Raw genomic sequence first — 13845 nt, 5'->3', positions numbered from 1 at the left:
CCCAGAAGCAACAGTGTTCATCTGAAGAACTGGCAGCCTTACCGAACCCTACAGGCAGGGAGATCCTCCAGCTGCAGTCCATGTTACTGGGGTAGTTTCCTGGGAACCCAGGGCTCAAGATCACTCCTTCCATCTCTTCTGTGGTCCCACCGCATTGGGCTGTAAGATCGACAGGGGCCTGATGTTAATGGAAAGGATCTGGGGAAAGGTCGCTTACCATTTACACAGGGAGACAGCCACTGCCATCAATTTATTTTATGGAAAAGAAAAGAAAAATTCACCACAGAGCTAACATGATATTTGCCAAGCATCACCTTGATCACCCCCCTAGTACATTGTATCTTTTTCCTGCCCTCTGTGTCTGACCTATTAAAGCTCTGATCCTGTGACTGGATCGATACCTCTGAGCAGCTCTGGTCACAGCATTGTTGTAAGGTGTTAGAAGCAGGGGGCACCTATTACCATGTGCATGTGCAGTATCAAACCCAGTGGGGCCTGTGAGTGGTAACGACTTAATTTCCTTAAATAAGGCACAAAATACAGCTAAGAAATCTATCTGTCTAGCCCCTTACGGTGATTCTGAATGCCTCTGCTTGATCCAAATCAAGATGGAACTGTTGGTATATTTAGCAAACTCTGGACAATTATAAATACAGAACAATTTGCATACGCAGTTGGCTCAAATGAAACCTCTACAAAGGCCAATGCACAAACATCAAAACAAACAAGAAGACAGATTATATTTCAACTCAAGACATCATCTTATCTGACTGACCTCTGCGTTACTCTTGTAATATGTTCCAATAACATGCACTCATATCCCTAATCCAATCTGACACTGAAGGTACAGATTTCCCTTTGTCCAGCATCTCACTATGCATGCTCACGTCTGACAATGCTTCTCTTGTAAGGGTTTCCCCCCACTTGATGTCTGTTTAACATAACTGCTCTTAAATTATGTAAAAGGAAAACATCTGGATTAAATAAACTGACAGCAGCCAGCAAGCCTTGCCAGGGAATTAATACGTTTTCTCCAGTGCTTTGGGGGCTTTTGTATAATGTCTGGAAATGAGAGAATGATGAAGAATCCAATCTCTGGTTTTACAGTGAGGTGAAAATTGTCATACTTGGGAGATGCTTGGCACACATACATAGAATTTCACACACAGACACACACACACACACACTCTGAAAAAAGTTGCTAAGTTGCTTGATTTTCACTCAAGCAGGTGCAGGTGCTCAGCATCTCTAAAAACCAGGTCGACACAGCCTGCGGCAGCGAACCTCTGAGCCCGAATCGACACACTCAGGCTCATGGGGCTCAGGATACCACACTAAAAACAGCTGTGTAGACACAGTGGCTTGGACTCTGAAGTCTAGGCAGGGGGTGGGCTTCAGAGATTGAGCTGCAGCTTAGAAGGGCTGTCTCCGCAGCTGTGTTGAGTACGGTAAGCGCAAGCCCAAGTCTCTTGACTTGGGCTCAGAGGCTTGCTGTCGTGGGCTGTCACTGGCTGTGGAGATGTACCCTTATGTAAGGTGCTTCAGTATGGATCCAGCTGTAGACTCCTGGGCTTGAACAACCCAACCCCAGACGCACACTGTGTTCCTTTATTAAAACAGCAGTGACCGGGTCCTGCAAAGCAGTCGCCCCCCAGTGACATCACTGGGATTTGGAGGAGAAGAGAAGTGGGAAGGTAGGTAGGTAGGTAGACGGGCAAGTATAGGGATGGACACACGGACGTAACTTTCCAGCACTACACTAAAGGGACAATCTGGCTCAAACACCAGTATTATTTGCATTGTGGTAACGCCTAGAAGCCTCAGTTATGGACCAGGGCCCCGTTGTGCTAGGCACTGTACAGACACTAATGTCTACAACAGGGTCTTGGTCCATGACTGAACTCCTCGGTGCTATGCCAACAGAAATACATCCTAGTAACAATAATGTAAGATTTTTTTGTTCTTGCATTAATCTTGGACGTCCCCGTGGCTGCAGACCCTGTTCCCAGCGCCTGAATTCCTTGACTATAATGCTGAGCCAAAGGGGTTCTGGCTCCTTTCTAAGCAGCTCCCATTGGCAGATGTCCCATCCGCTCACTTATTTCTGCTGTAAGTATCTCTCTATTTATTTCTGGCCTGTAGATCATCAGATAAAAGAGCCAGCAGCTATTATAATTACTTAAAAGCTAAATGATGTGAGCTGGAGCAGCAGGGGCCTGAAATAACTGTTAACTAACTAACGCTATTAAATGCATAAATGTCTCTCTCGCAAAGACATAAAGTGCAGAATATGAATATTAAACATCTAGAGTTGTTAAAAAGCAAAATATTGCCTTAAAATAACCCAAAATGTCCTGCAAGCTGCCTTCATGCCTCTTTTTTTGCAGTACTGCTCCTGCCCGTGTCAATAGCCTGACACTTGTTCTCCTCAACAGGAGCAGGATGAACCCTAAGGTCCACCACCTTTCACGCTGCTGGCCACTCATCACCCTAGGCGAGAATGGTGGACGAAGCATGGTGAGGGTCTGGTTCTTTAACATTCTTCTTTTTCTGCAGGGTGAACACCACTGAATGACAGGTGGGGGGAATGGCTCTCCCTCTACACAGGAGTGATGGTTCTGTAATGTAGATTCATGGATGGGGGTTTCATGAATCAAACCAAACCAGGTTTTGTTGTTGTTTTGGACACCAGTCCCAGTGCTACAGGTCCTTCCCTTTTCACCCACGCTTATTCCCCCACATTTTAAGAGGGCACCATATAGAAGCAACTAAGCTGTGGCACGAATCCTACCGATGCAAAGTGGAGGTGGATAATTCCAGCGCCGGACGGTCCCTGGCATGCAGGAAATGTGTGAGTGCCCCTAAAAAAATAAATAAGATGTTTAGGAGATTTGGGGTTTCTTTGTTTCACAGCAATGTTGAAGTCCAGAAAACAAAAACCTTCTGGATTTGCAAGTGTATAGTACCTGGAGTGCATAGCCTGGCTCACACTGAAAGGAGATGACATCATTAACCAAGTACCTCTCTCCGATCTTCAGGCCATTCCCAGGCACTGCGGGTTCTGGACAGCTGGACAGGCCGACGGCTGTGAAAAAGAAAGAGTGAAATTGAACGCTCAAAGAGAGAGGGGAATGTGAACTATGGCAAAGGCAGAGAAGGAAGAACTTTGGGTCTCAATGGGACAAGGACATCATACTTACAGACACACGACAAACACGGGGGAGATAGACCACAGGAGCAAACACTGAGAAAGATTCAATGCAACTGAGTGTGTGCTGCCAGAAATGGGCATAAACCACAGAGGGGAATCTGAAGCTTAACTCACTGTGTCCCTTCAATGGTTGCTAATGACCTCCCCCATAGAAATCAGATGGAAACTCCATTTTGCCATCTCCATCTCCCTATGAAATCCCCCCGAAGAACAGTGTATCATGGCATGCTTTGCCCAGTCCAGCTTTGAATGCCTCTAGTGATGGGGCTTCCATCACTTCCACTGGGAGACCATTGCAGGGTCTAACAGAAGTTACCACTGTCGTATTTCCCCCTGATAGTCACCTCAAATTCACCCATCTTCCATTTTACCCCATTGGTCCTAGTTCTAAACCCTCCTCTACACAATCCCTGTACCTCTGGGCTGGGAACACTTTTACCTGCCAACACCTCTTCCCAAGGGCCATCAGCTAGAAAGACGGATCCCTAGAATGAAGTTTGTGCTGCATCCCGTGTGACTTTCTCTTGCCACCTAACCTGATCTGTATGCCCATGCCATGGTGCCCGTCTTCCTAACACCACCCTAATTGCTTTTCTCCATCCTCCAGCATCTCATTTACACTCCTGGCCTTGGCAGCTTTCTCTGGTATCTTAATAGTTCCCCACGCTCTATTCTCTAGTGCTTTATGCAGTCCAATTTTACTCGTCTTGCAAGAGCAGGCTCCCAACACTTCCCTTGGGGAGAGTATTTGTCGGATATGAATAAGTAAGATGTAACCTTCTGGTTGACAGGCATGAATGCAACTGATCAGACCTCACTGACTCAGGGCTAGTCAGCAGTGTAATAATTGCTGTATTATACATAAGCAACAATACATCAGTCTTTAAAGTAACCAAGAGTAGAAAAGCAAAGCACTGAGGCAACGAAAGCCCCCTTGAGAATGTTAAATCGTGTTTGTATTCATGTTGCTGTACATCGTTTTGTATCGGATGTTGCCTGATTTGTAAGAGGAGGGAGCCAATCCCAGTTGTCCGTTGCTTGACAAACTCCAGTTTATTTGAGTCACGCTTGTAGTACAAAGAGTCCATTCTTTTTCTCGTATGTAATTTACCCTTTTTGGGGACAGAGACAGCACAATCCCATTTTCCACTTCTCTCTCTGCCCCCTCCCCCTCTCTCTCTTTAATTATGGAATGAATTTATCATTTGAGACAGGTAACTAACAGATCTGGGTCTCTGATAGTGTCTAAATTGAATATTCCATGAAGATTTTACTCAATCCTGTTTCCTTCCAGTCTACAATTACAATGAGAAGGAGGCCCACTGCAAACAGGATTAGCAACCCCAGAGGTCATATGTCCAGTGAGGTGCTCCCCTCTTTATGTATTCCCCCGTCTCCCACTTCCATGGCACCACATGGAGATAAAACTAAGACAGTAGTTTGCAGTCACCTCAGCTCATCTCATAGCCCACCATAGCTTAGCTGTCTGCCAGAACCTCCCTCACTCTCCACACTAACAGCTGTCACTAAAAGATAACCTTCAGCGTCATTCCAAGGGCTAAAGTTCTGCTTCAACTCTACAATCTGGAGGCTGAACTAGAAAGGGGAAAAAAAATAACCTTGACATGGGTTTGATGGCAACTCCCCTTCTGATATCAGAGTCCTGCTTTCTGGCAAGAAAACATGCATGGCCACATGTGTGGCTGTATCTCCTGACCTTCAGGGATTAGTGAGAGCAGATCTGAATAACTTCTCACACAGAACAGTGGGTGACCGAGTCATCCTCAGTGCTAAAGTCCATTAATTTCCCTCTGGTTTTTGGGCATGTGGAGATAAGGGCTATTTCTCAAGGGATCAGATTGGGGGAGAGGTGGAAGAAACACTATGTATGAGCTCACCTCACGCTGCTTCCTTCTGGTGTTCCTAAGTATACAAGCTGGAAACTTCCTGTCCCAGCCTGGAAACCTGACCCCAAAATGGGGCACCCAGTATAGTTCAGCTAATGCCTCAGCTGAGAACCATGATTATCTATCCATCTCAGGGTTTTATACTGCTGACCATCACTGTAGCATCTGGGTGCCTTCAATGGCAATAGCCATATCGTTGCTGGACTTCATGGAGTTGCTGGCATTCTCGCTGTTGTACCTCACACTAATGTACTGCTTTACTAATGAACGCATTAGGAGCGAGGTGCTCTTATCCCCGTTTCACAGAAGGGAAAACTGAGGCAGAGGGTGGTGAAATGACTCAAGGTCTCACAGCAGAAGAAAACAGGTCAGAACCCAGGAGTCTTCATAGCAAATGACCAACCTCTCTTGGGCTACCAAAGCTGTCAAACCCACCCTTTCTAATCATGCCTCCAATCTCACCACCACCACCCGAGGACGCGCCTGATGGGTCAGGTTTGACTGTTCCTGGCCCGCTGGTCACAGCAGTCCCAAAGAATGCAGGTTCTCTCTACAACCAAGTCTCCTCAAGTAAAGAAACAAAAAGTCCGGTGGGAAGAAAGTCATGGGATATGGGCACATCTGGCGACATGCTGTCCTATTGCTAGGAATAACCACGGCTGAACTTGGTGGTGACTGGCTGGATTAGCACATGCTTGCAAGTGAGTTGGTAGGCATGGAGGAGGGGTTGGAAGTGCAATGAGGGGGGCCTGGGATCCCCACAGAGTTCTGACGATCTCCCTCAATAATCAAACAAGTGCTAGGAAGCACCAGGGTAACCTGCCCTGGAGAAGGAGAGGGCACATGTGGGAGACTAATGTATTCCACAACAAGTCACTCATCTGCTGACCCACCCAAGCCTCTTCCCTGTCCCTGTGTGGCAGCATTCACCAGGGGGTGCTCCCAGGCTGAATGGAGAGAGAGAGATAGAGGCATCTGGCTACAGATGTGTACTCTGCTGGGAACAATGGGCTGGATGGAGAGAGGAAGAAACAGATGGGATGCAGATCTGCCAGGTGGACTGGTGGCCCAGCAGATGCCTCACACCGCCGTCTCAATGTCAAAGCATGCCTGCCCAGCCCCTTTCTCATCGTGCCGGGGAGCATCCTTTGCACCCTCCTTCCCAGGCTCCTTGCCACTCCGCAGCAGAGACACCAGCCCAGAGGGGATGACAAGCCCAGGGCAGCTGACTGCATGGCAGGTCTCACTTTCACAGACCCAGAGACAGCATCTTTTGCGGACAGGCAAGCCGTAAACAAGAGGAACATTGGGCTTCAAGGAGAGAACATGGAGGAGGACAAGCGGGAGAAGGCACATCCGTGCATGACCCTGGGGACTAAGGGAAGCAGCAGGAAATGGGGGTGAGGGTGGAGGAGACGGCAGGACATGCCGGACCCTTCTGCGGTTACTACGGAAGCTTCTGTAGTGCAACATGTTGGTCAGGGACGGAAGAATGGTGAGATGACGTGCTGGGAGCTTGGAGGCTGCCCCATTTCCCCCTCCCTGGGCAATTGTAGCCGGGCCAGGAAGGGCCTGGCACCGCTTTTGGGCACAACCGCGGTTTTGCCAGAGACCTAAGACACAGAAGGCAGCCTTGGGGCCAACCTGGGCCTTCACATCTCCACTCCAAAACTGCTGAGGCCAGGGGCCCTCTTGACGGGAGCTGGTGGCACTGAGCTCTCCAGCTTGGCTGGCTGAGTGGGAGCTGCCATCTGGGTTAGACGACGGGAGCCAGGTTGTGGACAGAGCAAAGCTCCGACGCCAAACAATCTCCAGGTGAGAGAGAGAGAGAGAATCTGGGTAGGAACTGCAGCCGGATAATACGTCTTATTATTTGTATTACTGTAGTGCCTAAGAGCCACCCTGATGGAGCAGGCCCCCCTTGTGCTCGGCACTGTTCAAACACAGAACAGGAAGCCAGGTCCCTGCTCCAAAGAGCTCAGAGTCTCAGCAATGGAATGCAATACGGAGGTAATTTTCTTTTATAAGCTACCATCTAGGAACACACCTTGAATGCTCACACTTGCCCAGCCGATCTCAAGCAGCTCTTGCTGTGGTTAACAGTTCACTGAAGCATCTGCCGCTCCGGGTTCCACCTCTGGATGTGCTCTGAACAGAGGAGCGGTTCCCGACACAGTAACCAAGCTTCCTGGAGCACAGTGTTGGCCAAGACACTGGCGAGGAATACTCTACAGATCACCACCACATGGAGGGAGAAATAAACAGCCCTACTACCTACCCATAACAAGCAAGCGGAAACAGCGAAGCATTATACCGTGCCAAACACCAGGCAACACAGGGCCGGCTCTGCTCCCAGGGGGTGTCAAAGCTCCCACACTGGCACAAGGGATTGGCCCCAAAGGAAGATCTCAAACAATTTCAACATGCACTAAACATATTAACTGATCCTCATGGCAAACTGTCACTCCCATTTTACAGTGGGGAGCTGAAACACAGAGAAATTAAGTGACCAGCTCGCATAACAAGTCACGGACAGAGCTGCAGGACTCCTGGGCCACTACATGGATCCCTTGGGATCCCAACCACGGAGCAAGCCAGTGGCATGGCTACAAGGAGAATCTATTCAGACGGTAAGCTGTTTGGGGCAGGGATTGTCTTTTTATTATCTGTGTGTGCAGCAAACAGCACAATGGGGCCCTGACCCACCTGATCTGGGGCCTCTAGGTGCTGCCACAATGCAAATAAAATCAAGAATCATTTATGTGCTTTGCAGTAGTGCCTAGAGGTCCCCATGAAATCAAGGCCCCACTGTGTGGTGTGCTGCAAACACACATGGTAAGAGGCGGCTCCTGTCCCGAAGAGCTTACACACTAAACAGACAAAAGGTGGGAGGAGACACAGAAAGGGGAAGAGACTTATGCAAGTTCGTAACCTCCATCTCCTGAGTCCCACTCCAGGGTCCTAGCCTCTCCCAAGCCCTCCTCCTCTCCTGCAGTTTTGCTTTAACCATTAGCACACACAGACTTCTGATGCATAAACAGAAGCAACCTGGAAAGTCTGGTGCAAGCAGACATTTCTCAAGGGCGCAGAGTCTCTACAGATAGGCACCTGTACAGCACAGGACTGTATGCCATTTTGTGGACATTTTGCAAATGAAAGACAGTTGAAACCTATCTGCGGCTTTAGGGAGAGAAATCCCCACAATCTGTTGGCTCGAGATCTGAAGGCGAGAGTCGTGTTTGTGAGCACCTGTGAAAACAGGGTGTCCAGCAAGAAACAATTATGTTCACATTGCCCACAGGAAGATTCCATTAAAGGAGACAATAGTCCCAGCACATCTCTCATCAGCTCAGTGCTGCTGATACCGATTCGGGCATGAGTCAGAGAGTGGGAATATCTCTGTACATTAACCTCCACGCACTTAGGGAGCGGAGAATGCCCTGGATTGGTTGTTGCAGACTTCCACTGTAAATGCACAAGCCTGCTTGCTTCCCCTGCTGTTACAGATACCTTCAATTTCATAACAGCGATCATTCTGCTACCTACAGCTCCTACGTTGCTGGACTTTGCTCTAGCTGTCATTCATACGCCCACTGCCGTCCTGCTGGAGAGGTAAAAGCAACCACCCCTGCATGGCTGCCTGCTGTAGCTTTTCTGGATTGACCAGGTCTGGTCATAGATGAGGAATCAAAGTACAGGCAGCAGGAAGAACGAAGCCTTGGCTTCATGATCAAAACCTGCCTGTTCTCTTTAATGAGAATCCCTACCACCCCCACTCTAGTCAGATGCAGTGTCCTGCAGAGATATACACGATCCAGGCCCCCTTTCATATGGATGGCTCCATGCTCCCTGTCCAAACCCATGTGTTGCTCCCATATCCTCCTGGAATGGAGGTCCAAGAATGGGAAGCGAACCTACGTCACGTCTGGTTGATGGGTTACCGCCAGATCCCTAGTGGTCAGGCCCTTTAACAGCGATTGGGGATGCACCAACACTTGAATCTTTCCAGTAAAGACTGGGAGATTAGCAATGGGACACTCTGTAGATTGCCTGGGGTAGCAGCTGCTTTGGCAGGAAGGTCTTCCTCAGGGCTTTCTATTCAGTTCATGCTAACAAGTCTCCCAGGTCTGATGTCCGAGGCTGTGAAAGTCATTAATGAGCATGCCCCTGCCATATTCACCTACACCATCGCTGCGTTGCCAGCATCTACCTTGTTGCTTCACAAAGTTCATTGGGATGGGAGGTGGGTTAAGACAGACACTGTCACAAGCCCACGTTCATTTCTATTCTTTCATTCCACGTAGGGCCAGATGCTGTTACACAGCAGTGCCCACAGCAACAATCTTTGCATCCTGGCACAAGAGGAAGTCAAGGTGGGAGGACAGCTGTGCACGTAGGCTCACCACACACATTCATGCACTGGGGGACTGACACTGTGCAGCAGCAGAGTATAGTGTGTGTGTAAGTGCAAGGGATAAAGTGCCGAGCAGGATAGGAAGCGCAGGGGACCCCGATCTATTAACCTGCAGGCTGCCAAATTACTCCTGCCTTGTAAGAGAGGCGACGCTAAACCGGGTTTGTCACAGCTAAGCGCATCAGCAGCAGGACGAGGATCACATGTATGAAAACATCTCCTCGGCCATGTCCATTCTATGCCCACATGAGTACCTCTTTTACACTCTGTGCACTTGACTGTAAGAGAGCAGGCATGGATGGTGTTTGAGCACCGGGTCAAAACCTAGCACTTAACCTCACTTGCACCACCCACCTTATGTAGCCTCCACTTGCACTGAATTGTCACCACCTTACACACCATGCTAGGACCTGCAGGATGAAAGCTTGAGCATGTGCTGTTCCAGGAACCCATCTGGGAGCTGCGCTTACTTTTGTATTCCAAGTGAAATCCTGCAGCAGACACGCTGATATCCGAGTAGAAATGCAGATAGAGCTGGTTCGAAGTGCTGTTCAGCAAAGCAGGCACCGTCGTACCTGGGAAAAGAGGAGGGATGTATGGTACTGAAAGGTGTTTTTTCTCCTCCCCTTTATAGTCCGAGATTTGCTGCATAAATCTGAGAAGAATCTGAGAACAGAAAGTCCTTTAATTTAACGGCCCCGCTCAGTTTGAACAGGTCCTAATGAGTCCAGCAGAGGAATAGCCAAGGCCTGTCAGAAAAGACGTTTCCAAAGCCTAGAGACACATTTCATCACGTAAAGTCTTATCAGCCAGAGAGCAGCCTGACTGGGATTGAGAGGTCAATTTGGTGATGAGGATGAGTGGGAACAGACCTTGAGTCGCTGGGGAAGCCAGCGCTGCCCCAAGTCTGTTAACTATTAAAATAGCAGGTCCAAGTGTTTCTATCTGATATGTGGGACTGAGCACAGCCCTGGATGCAGTGGCCGCTCCTCTTTATGAATCTGACCCAGAACCTTTCATCTGAGGATCTCAAAACATTAAAAATATTAATCAATTAAATCTCACAATGCTGTGAATAACCACCGGCAAGTTTTTGCCAGAAACACTGCACCCAGGTGTTGATTCTGCAGGGAAAGGGTTAAAAGGGTTCTAGTGGCTCAGTGATGCAGGTGACTTGTTACCCCCACTTGGATGTAAGGTAATCTCATTCTCTGGGATGAGAGGATCTAGGGTGATGGCTGAGTGGTACCGAGGGAGAAACCACAGTAGCAACCAAGTCTAGAGAGAAAGCTTGAGTTAGTTGTGATGTTCTCTTTTTCCTGTTTTCACTGTTAACAAAGGTGGCGGCAATCTCAGACTTTACAATGTATAAGCACTGGGTTGGTAGAGCAGTTTAGGGAAAGTCCCACAGTACTGTACCCATTTTACAGATGAGTAAAAATGAGACACAGAGGCCTTATCTACAGCACAACCGTTTGCACCCAGCAATGGTGCAGCTCAGGAATGCTAGCAATGGTGAGAGTGCCTGTGCAGGCAGGATTTACAGCAGGTTTGCACAAGCAGGGTGGTCCAAACACCTATGCCTGACACTAGCGTTGACACTATTGCTACTGCACCACTGGAGCGTTGCTGGAAAATGGGTACGACGCGCTCTAGTGTGGACACACTCAGCAATACTAAGTGACCTGTTCAAAGTCACCAAGTGACAGGTCAGTCCCATCACTGGAGCATAAGAGTCAAGAGTCCAGACTCCCAGGTCCTACTTACTAGACCATGTTCCTCCATTTTCCCTAAGATGATATGGTGCTGCTGTTACCAACCTAATAACACTACAAAGGTGACCAGCCAGTGCCATGTTTAAGGTTCTCTGCTGGCATCTTCTGAAGCCAACCATAGCCTAAGGCCTCAATTCAGCAAAACACACTTGTCCCATTTAAGCAGATGCTTAAATTTGTCCTGAGTCTGTAAAGCATTTAAGCATGTGCTTATCTTTTAAGCAGGTGTTGATGTCCAGTTGAACTCAGTGGAAATTAAGCTGTTGCTTAAGGGCTTTGCTGAATACTGCAAATAGGACTTTAAATAGCCACCTACCAGAGAAACTTCCCAGCATGGTGACAGTATTATCCCCTCCATCAAACACTTCCAGGGAATCCCAGTTCTGCTCAGTAACAAAACTGACCACTTGAATCTGAAACATTAAAAAAGAAAAGAATATCATTCACTTCGTACCTATGTTGTTAATAGGCAAAAATAATACCAACCACAGAGCCATTAATAAAGATAACAATGTGTCCTGTGGTTTGATCTCACTGTCATTCTGCCTGTGATGATGCATTACCAAAGTTAACAGAACTACAGTCTCAGAATGTCACTGGGTGCGCTGGGTGAAATTATTACAGCAAAACCGGAAACCATCAGTCCACATGCTGGGCCTGATCATCAGCTGGTGCAACCTGGCACATCTCCTTTGACTTCAGAAGCTGATTTACACCAGCTGAGGATCTGGTCCCTTCCTTCAATTTGGTAAAATTCCTGCAGAGTTCTGTAGGTTTTCACACTAAAACATGATGTTTTCAGAAGGAAGATGCTCCCATGTACAGTAATGCCAATGCTCCATGATCAGAAATCATGAGAATGTCTTGAGATTCGTGATATGATGATGATTATTTCTAATTGGGGGTTCTTCATATTGTCCTTCAGTTTCTGAGCCTTTTGGGTGCACTCAAGTCTTGTTTTCAAGCTTTTCCCTACAACTAGAAGTGCTGGAAATTTACTTTAAAAATGAAAACTGAGATTCTTATGTAATCACATGACTCCAGGAGCAGGGGCTTCAAAAATCACCAAATAAATAAAATCGCTACAGCTGGTGATACGGTATTTGCATTCTGAAATAGCTCCTATTCTTCAGCAAGAACACCTCGAGTAATTACCAGCGGATTTTTTTTTCTCTTGATGCCTTTTCAGACAGATTCTAACAGTATTTCTGGGGACAAGGAATTCAAAGTGCTGGAGAAATAAGTTGCTCTGTGCTTCTAGGTTGGCATTTTCAAGGCAGCCTAAGAGAGTTAAGGGCCCACTTCCCACTGAAAGTCAAAGGCAGTGGGGCACCCTTAGCATTCTTTGACAGTCCCCGGCTTAACGCTTACCCAATGGCTACAATTTTCAAAAGTGGGGGCCTAAAGTTAGGCACCTAAACCCATATTTAGGCTCCTATATAAGAGGCCTGGATCTTCAAAAGTGCGGAGTTGTGTGCCCACAACTGCCATTCAAATCTACGGGGGCTGTGGTTGCTAAGCCCCTGACAAAAATCAGACCATTTATCTAGGGCCTAACTCCATGGAATTTTGTACCCTCATTTGGGCATTTTAGCTGGCTAGATGGAATCGCTCTCATTTCCAGAGCTCTTGCATATACCTATTGCTGCTATTCACTTGGATGATGTAAATATTTCTTACCAATCCCAGTGCTTATGATCAGCAGAAGTCCCGTTAAATTCAATGAAATTACTCTTTTAAGCACTGAGCTCAACAGGAGACAATTTGCAGGACTAAGCACTTGCAGGTACTTTTAGACACGACAAATCCTGATTTATATATAATCACACAGACTCCCAGACATCCCTCCCACCCCCGCCCATCTGGAAAAATCCTACGAAAACACCCCCTTTTCCTCTAAAATGCCCACGTTCTGCATTTACAAATCCAGTCCAAATGCCTGAGTTCCTTTTGCCTGCTAATGCAAAGTCGTTTTAAAAAAAATCAAACCATTATTTCTGGCATTTTAACCTGTTTTCCTGCTTGATTTACTCTGAATGATAAAATAACTTTGTGGGCCTTATTTTTTTTAAACTAAGGGCGTCTATCTAGCTGGAATACTAATGACCCCTGTGGAGTCATTACCTATCACACTGACAGAGTCAATACCTGTCAGCCTGTATAATTGCACCCCAATTATTACTTATGTTTTTACAAAGGAAAGTGGGTTTCCTTTGCTTTCTTAAAATTCCTTTATTTATGTTTATAAAGCCATAAACATTTTAAAGGTTCTAATTCTAGACTGATGTGGATTCATGAGGGAGCTGCATCTATTTTCTGCCATGTATAGAAATTAATTCACAAGAAGGTTTGCTCCCAGAATGAATAATTCATGGCAGAAGTGCAAGCTGGTGCATTGATTACATAAAACCCCTGCCGGTGACTCACTGCTGCTAAGAAAGCTTTCAGTTCGCCTCCTCCTTTGATTTACAGTTGTTTAACCTTTAATTGTTGTACAAAACGGGGGTAAACTGATACTTAAATTAGTATCTAATAACT

The 13845-nt window shown here is 47.1% G+C and overlaps 1 protein-coding gene across 4 annotated transcripts in view; it reads right to left on the bottom strand.

Annotated features, from left to right (window-relative positions):
- The window catches only part of CSMD2 (CUB and Sushi multiple domains 2), a 549151-nt gene that overhangs the window by 99143 nt on the left and 436163 nt on the right, over window positions 1–13845 (bottom strand). For all 4 annotated transcript variants that reach the window (XM_048825804.2, XM_075121410.1, XM_048825805.2 and 1 more), the window contains 5 exons: window positions 11624–11720; window positions 10003–10107; window positions 2967–3085; window positions 2792–2861; window positions 43–159 (listed from right to left, as the gene is read on the bottom strand). In XM_048825804.2, the coding sequence (XP_048681761.2) occupies window positions 43–159; window positions 2792–2861; window positions 2967–3085; window positions 10003–10107; window positions 11624–11720 (508 nt within the window). The remainder of the gene's footprint in view (window positions 1–42; window positions 160–2791; window positions 2862–2966; window positions 3086–10002; window positions 10108–11623; window positions 11721–13845) is intronic.

This window comes from Caretta caretta, chromosome 19, assembly GCF_965140235.1.
Source record: "Caretta caretta isolate rCarCar2 chromosome 19, rCarCar1.hap1, whole genome shotgun sequence".
In the NCBI taxonomy this organism is placed as follows: Eukaryota; Metazoa; Chordata; order Testudines; family Cheloniidae; genus Caretta; species Caretta caretta.
The sequence above is the reverse complement of the archived record's forward strand: the minus strand, read 5'-3'. Positions and strand labels throughout refer to the sequence as shown.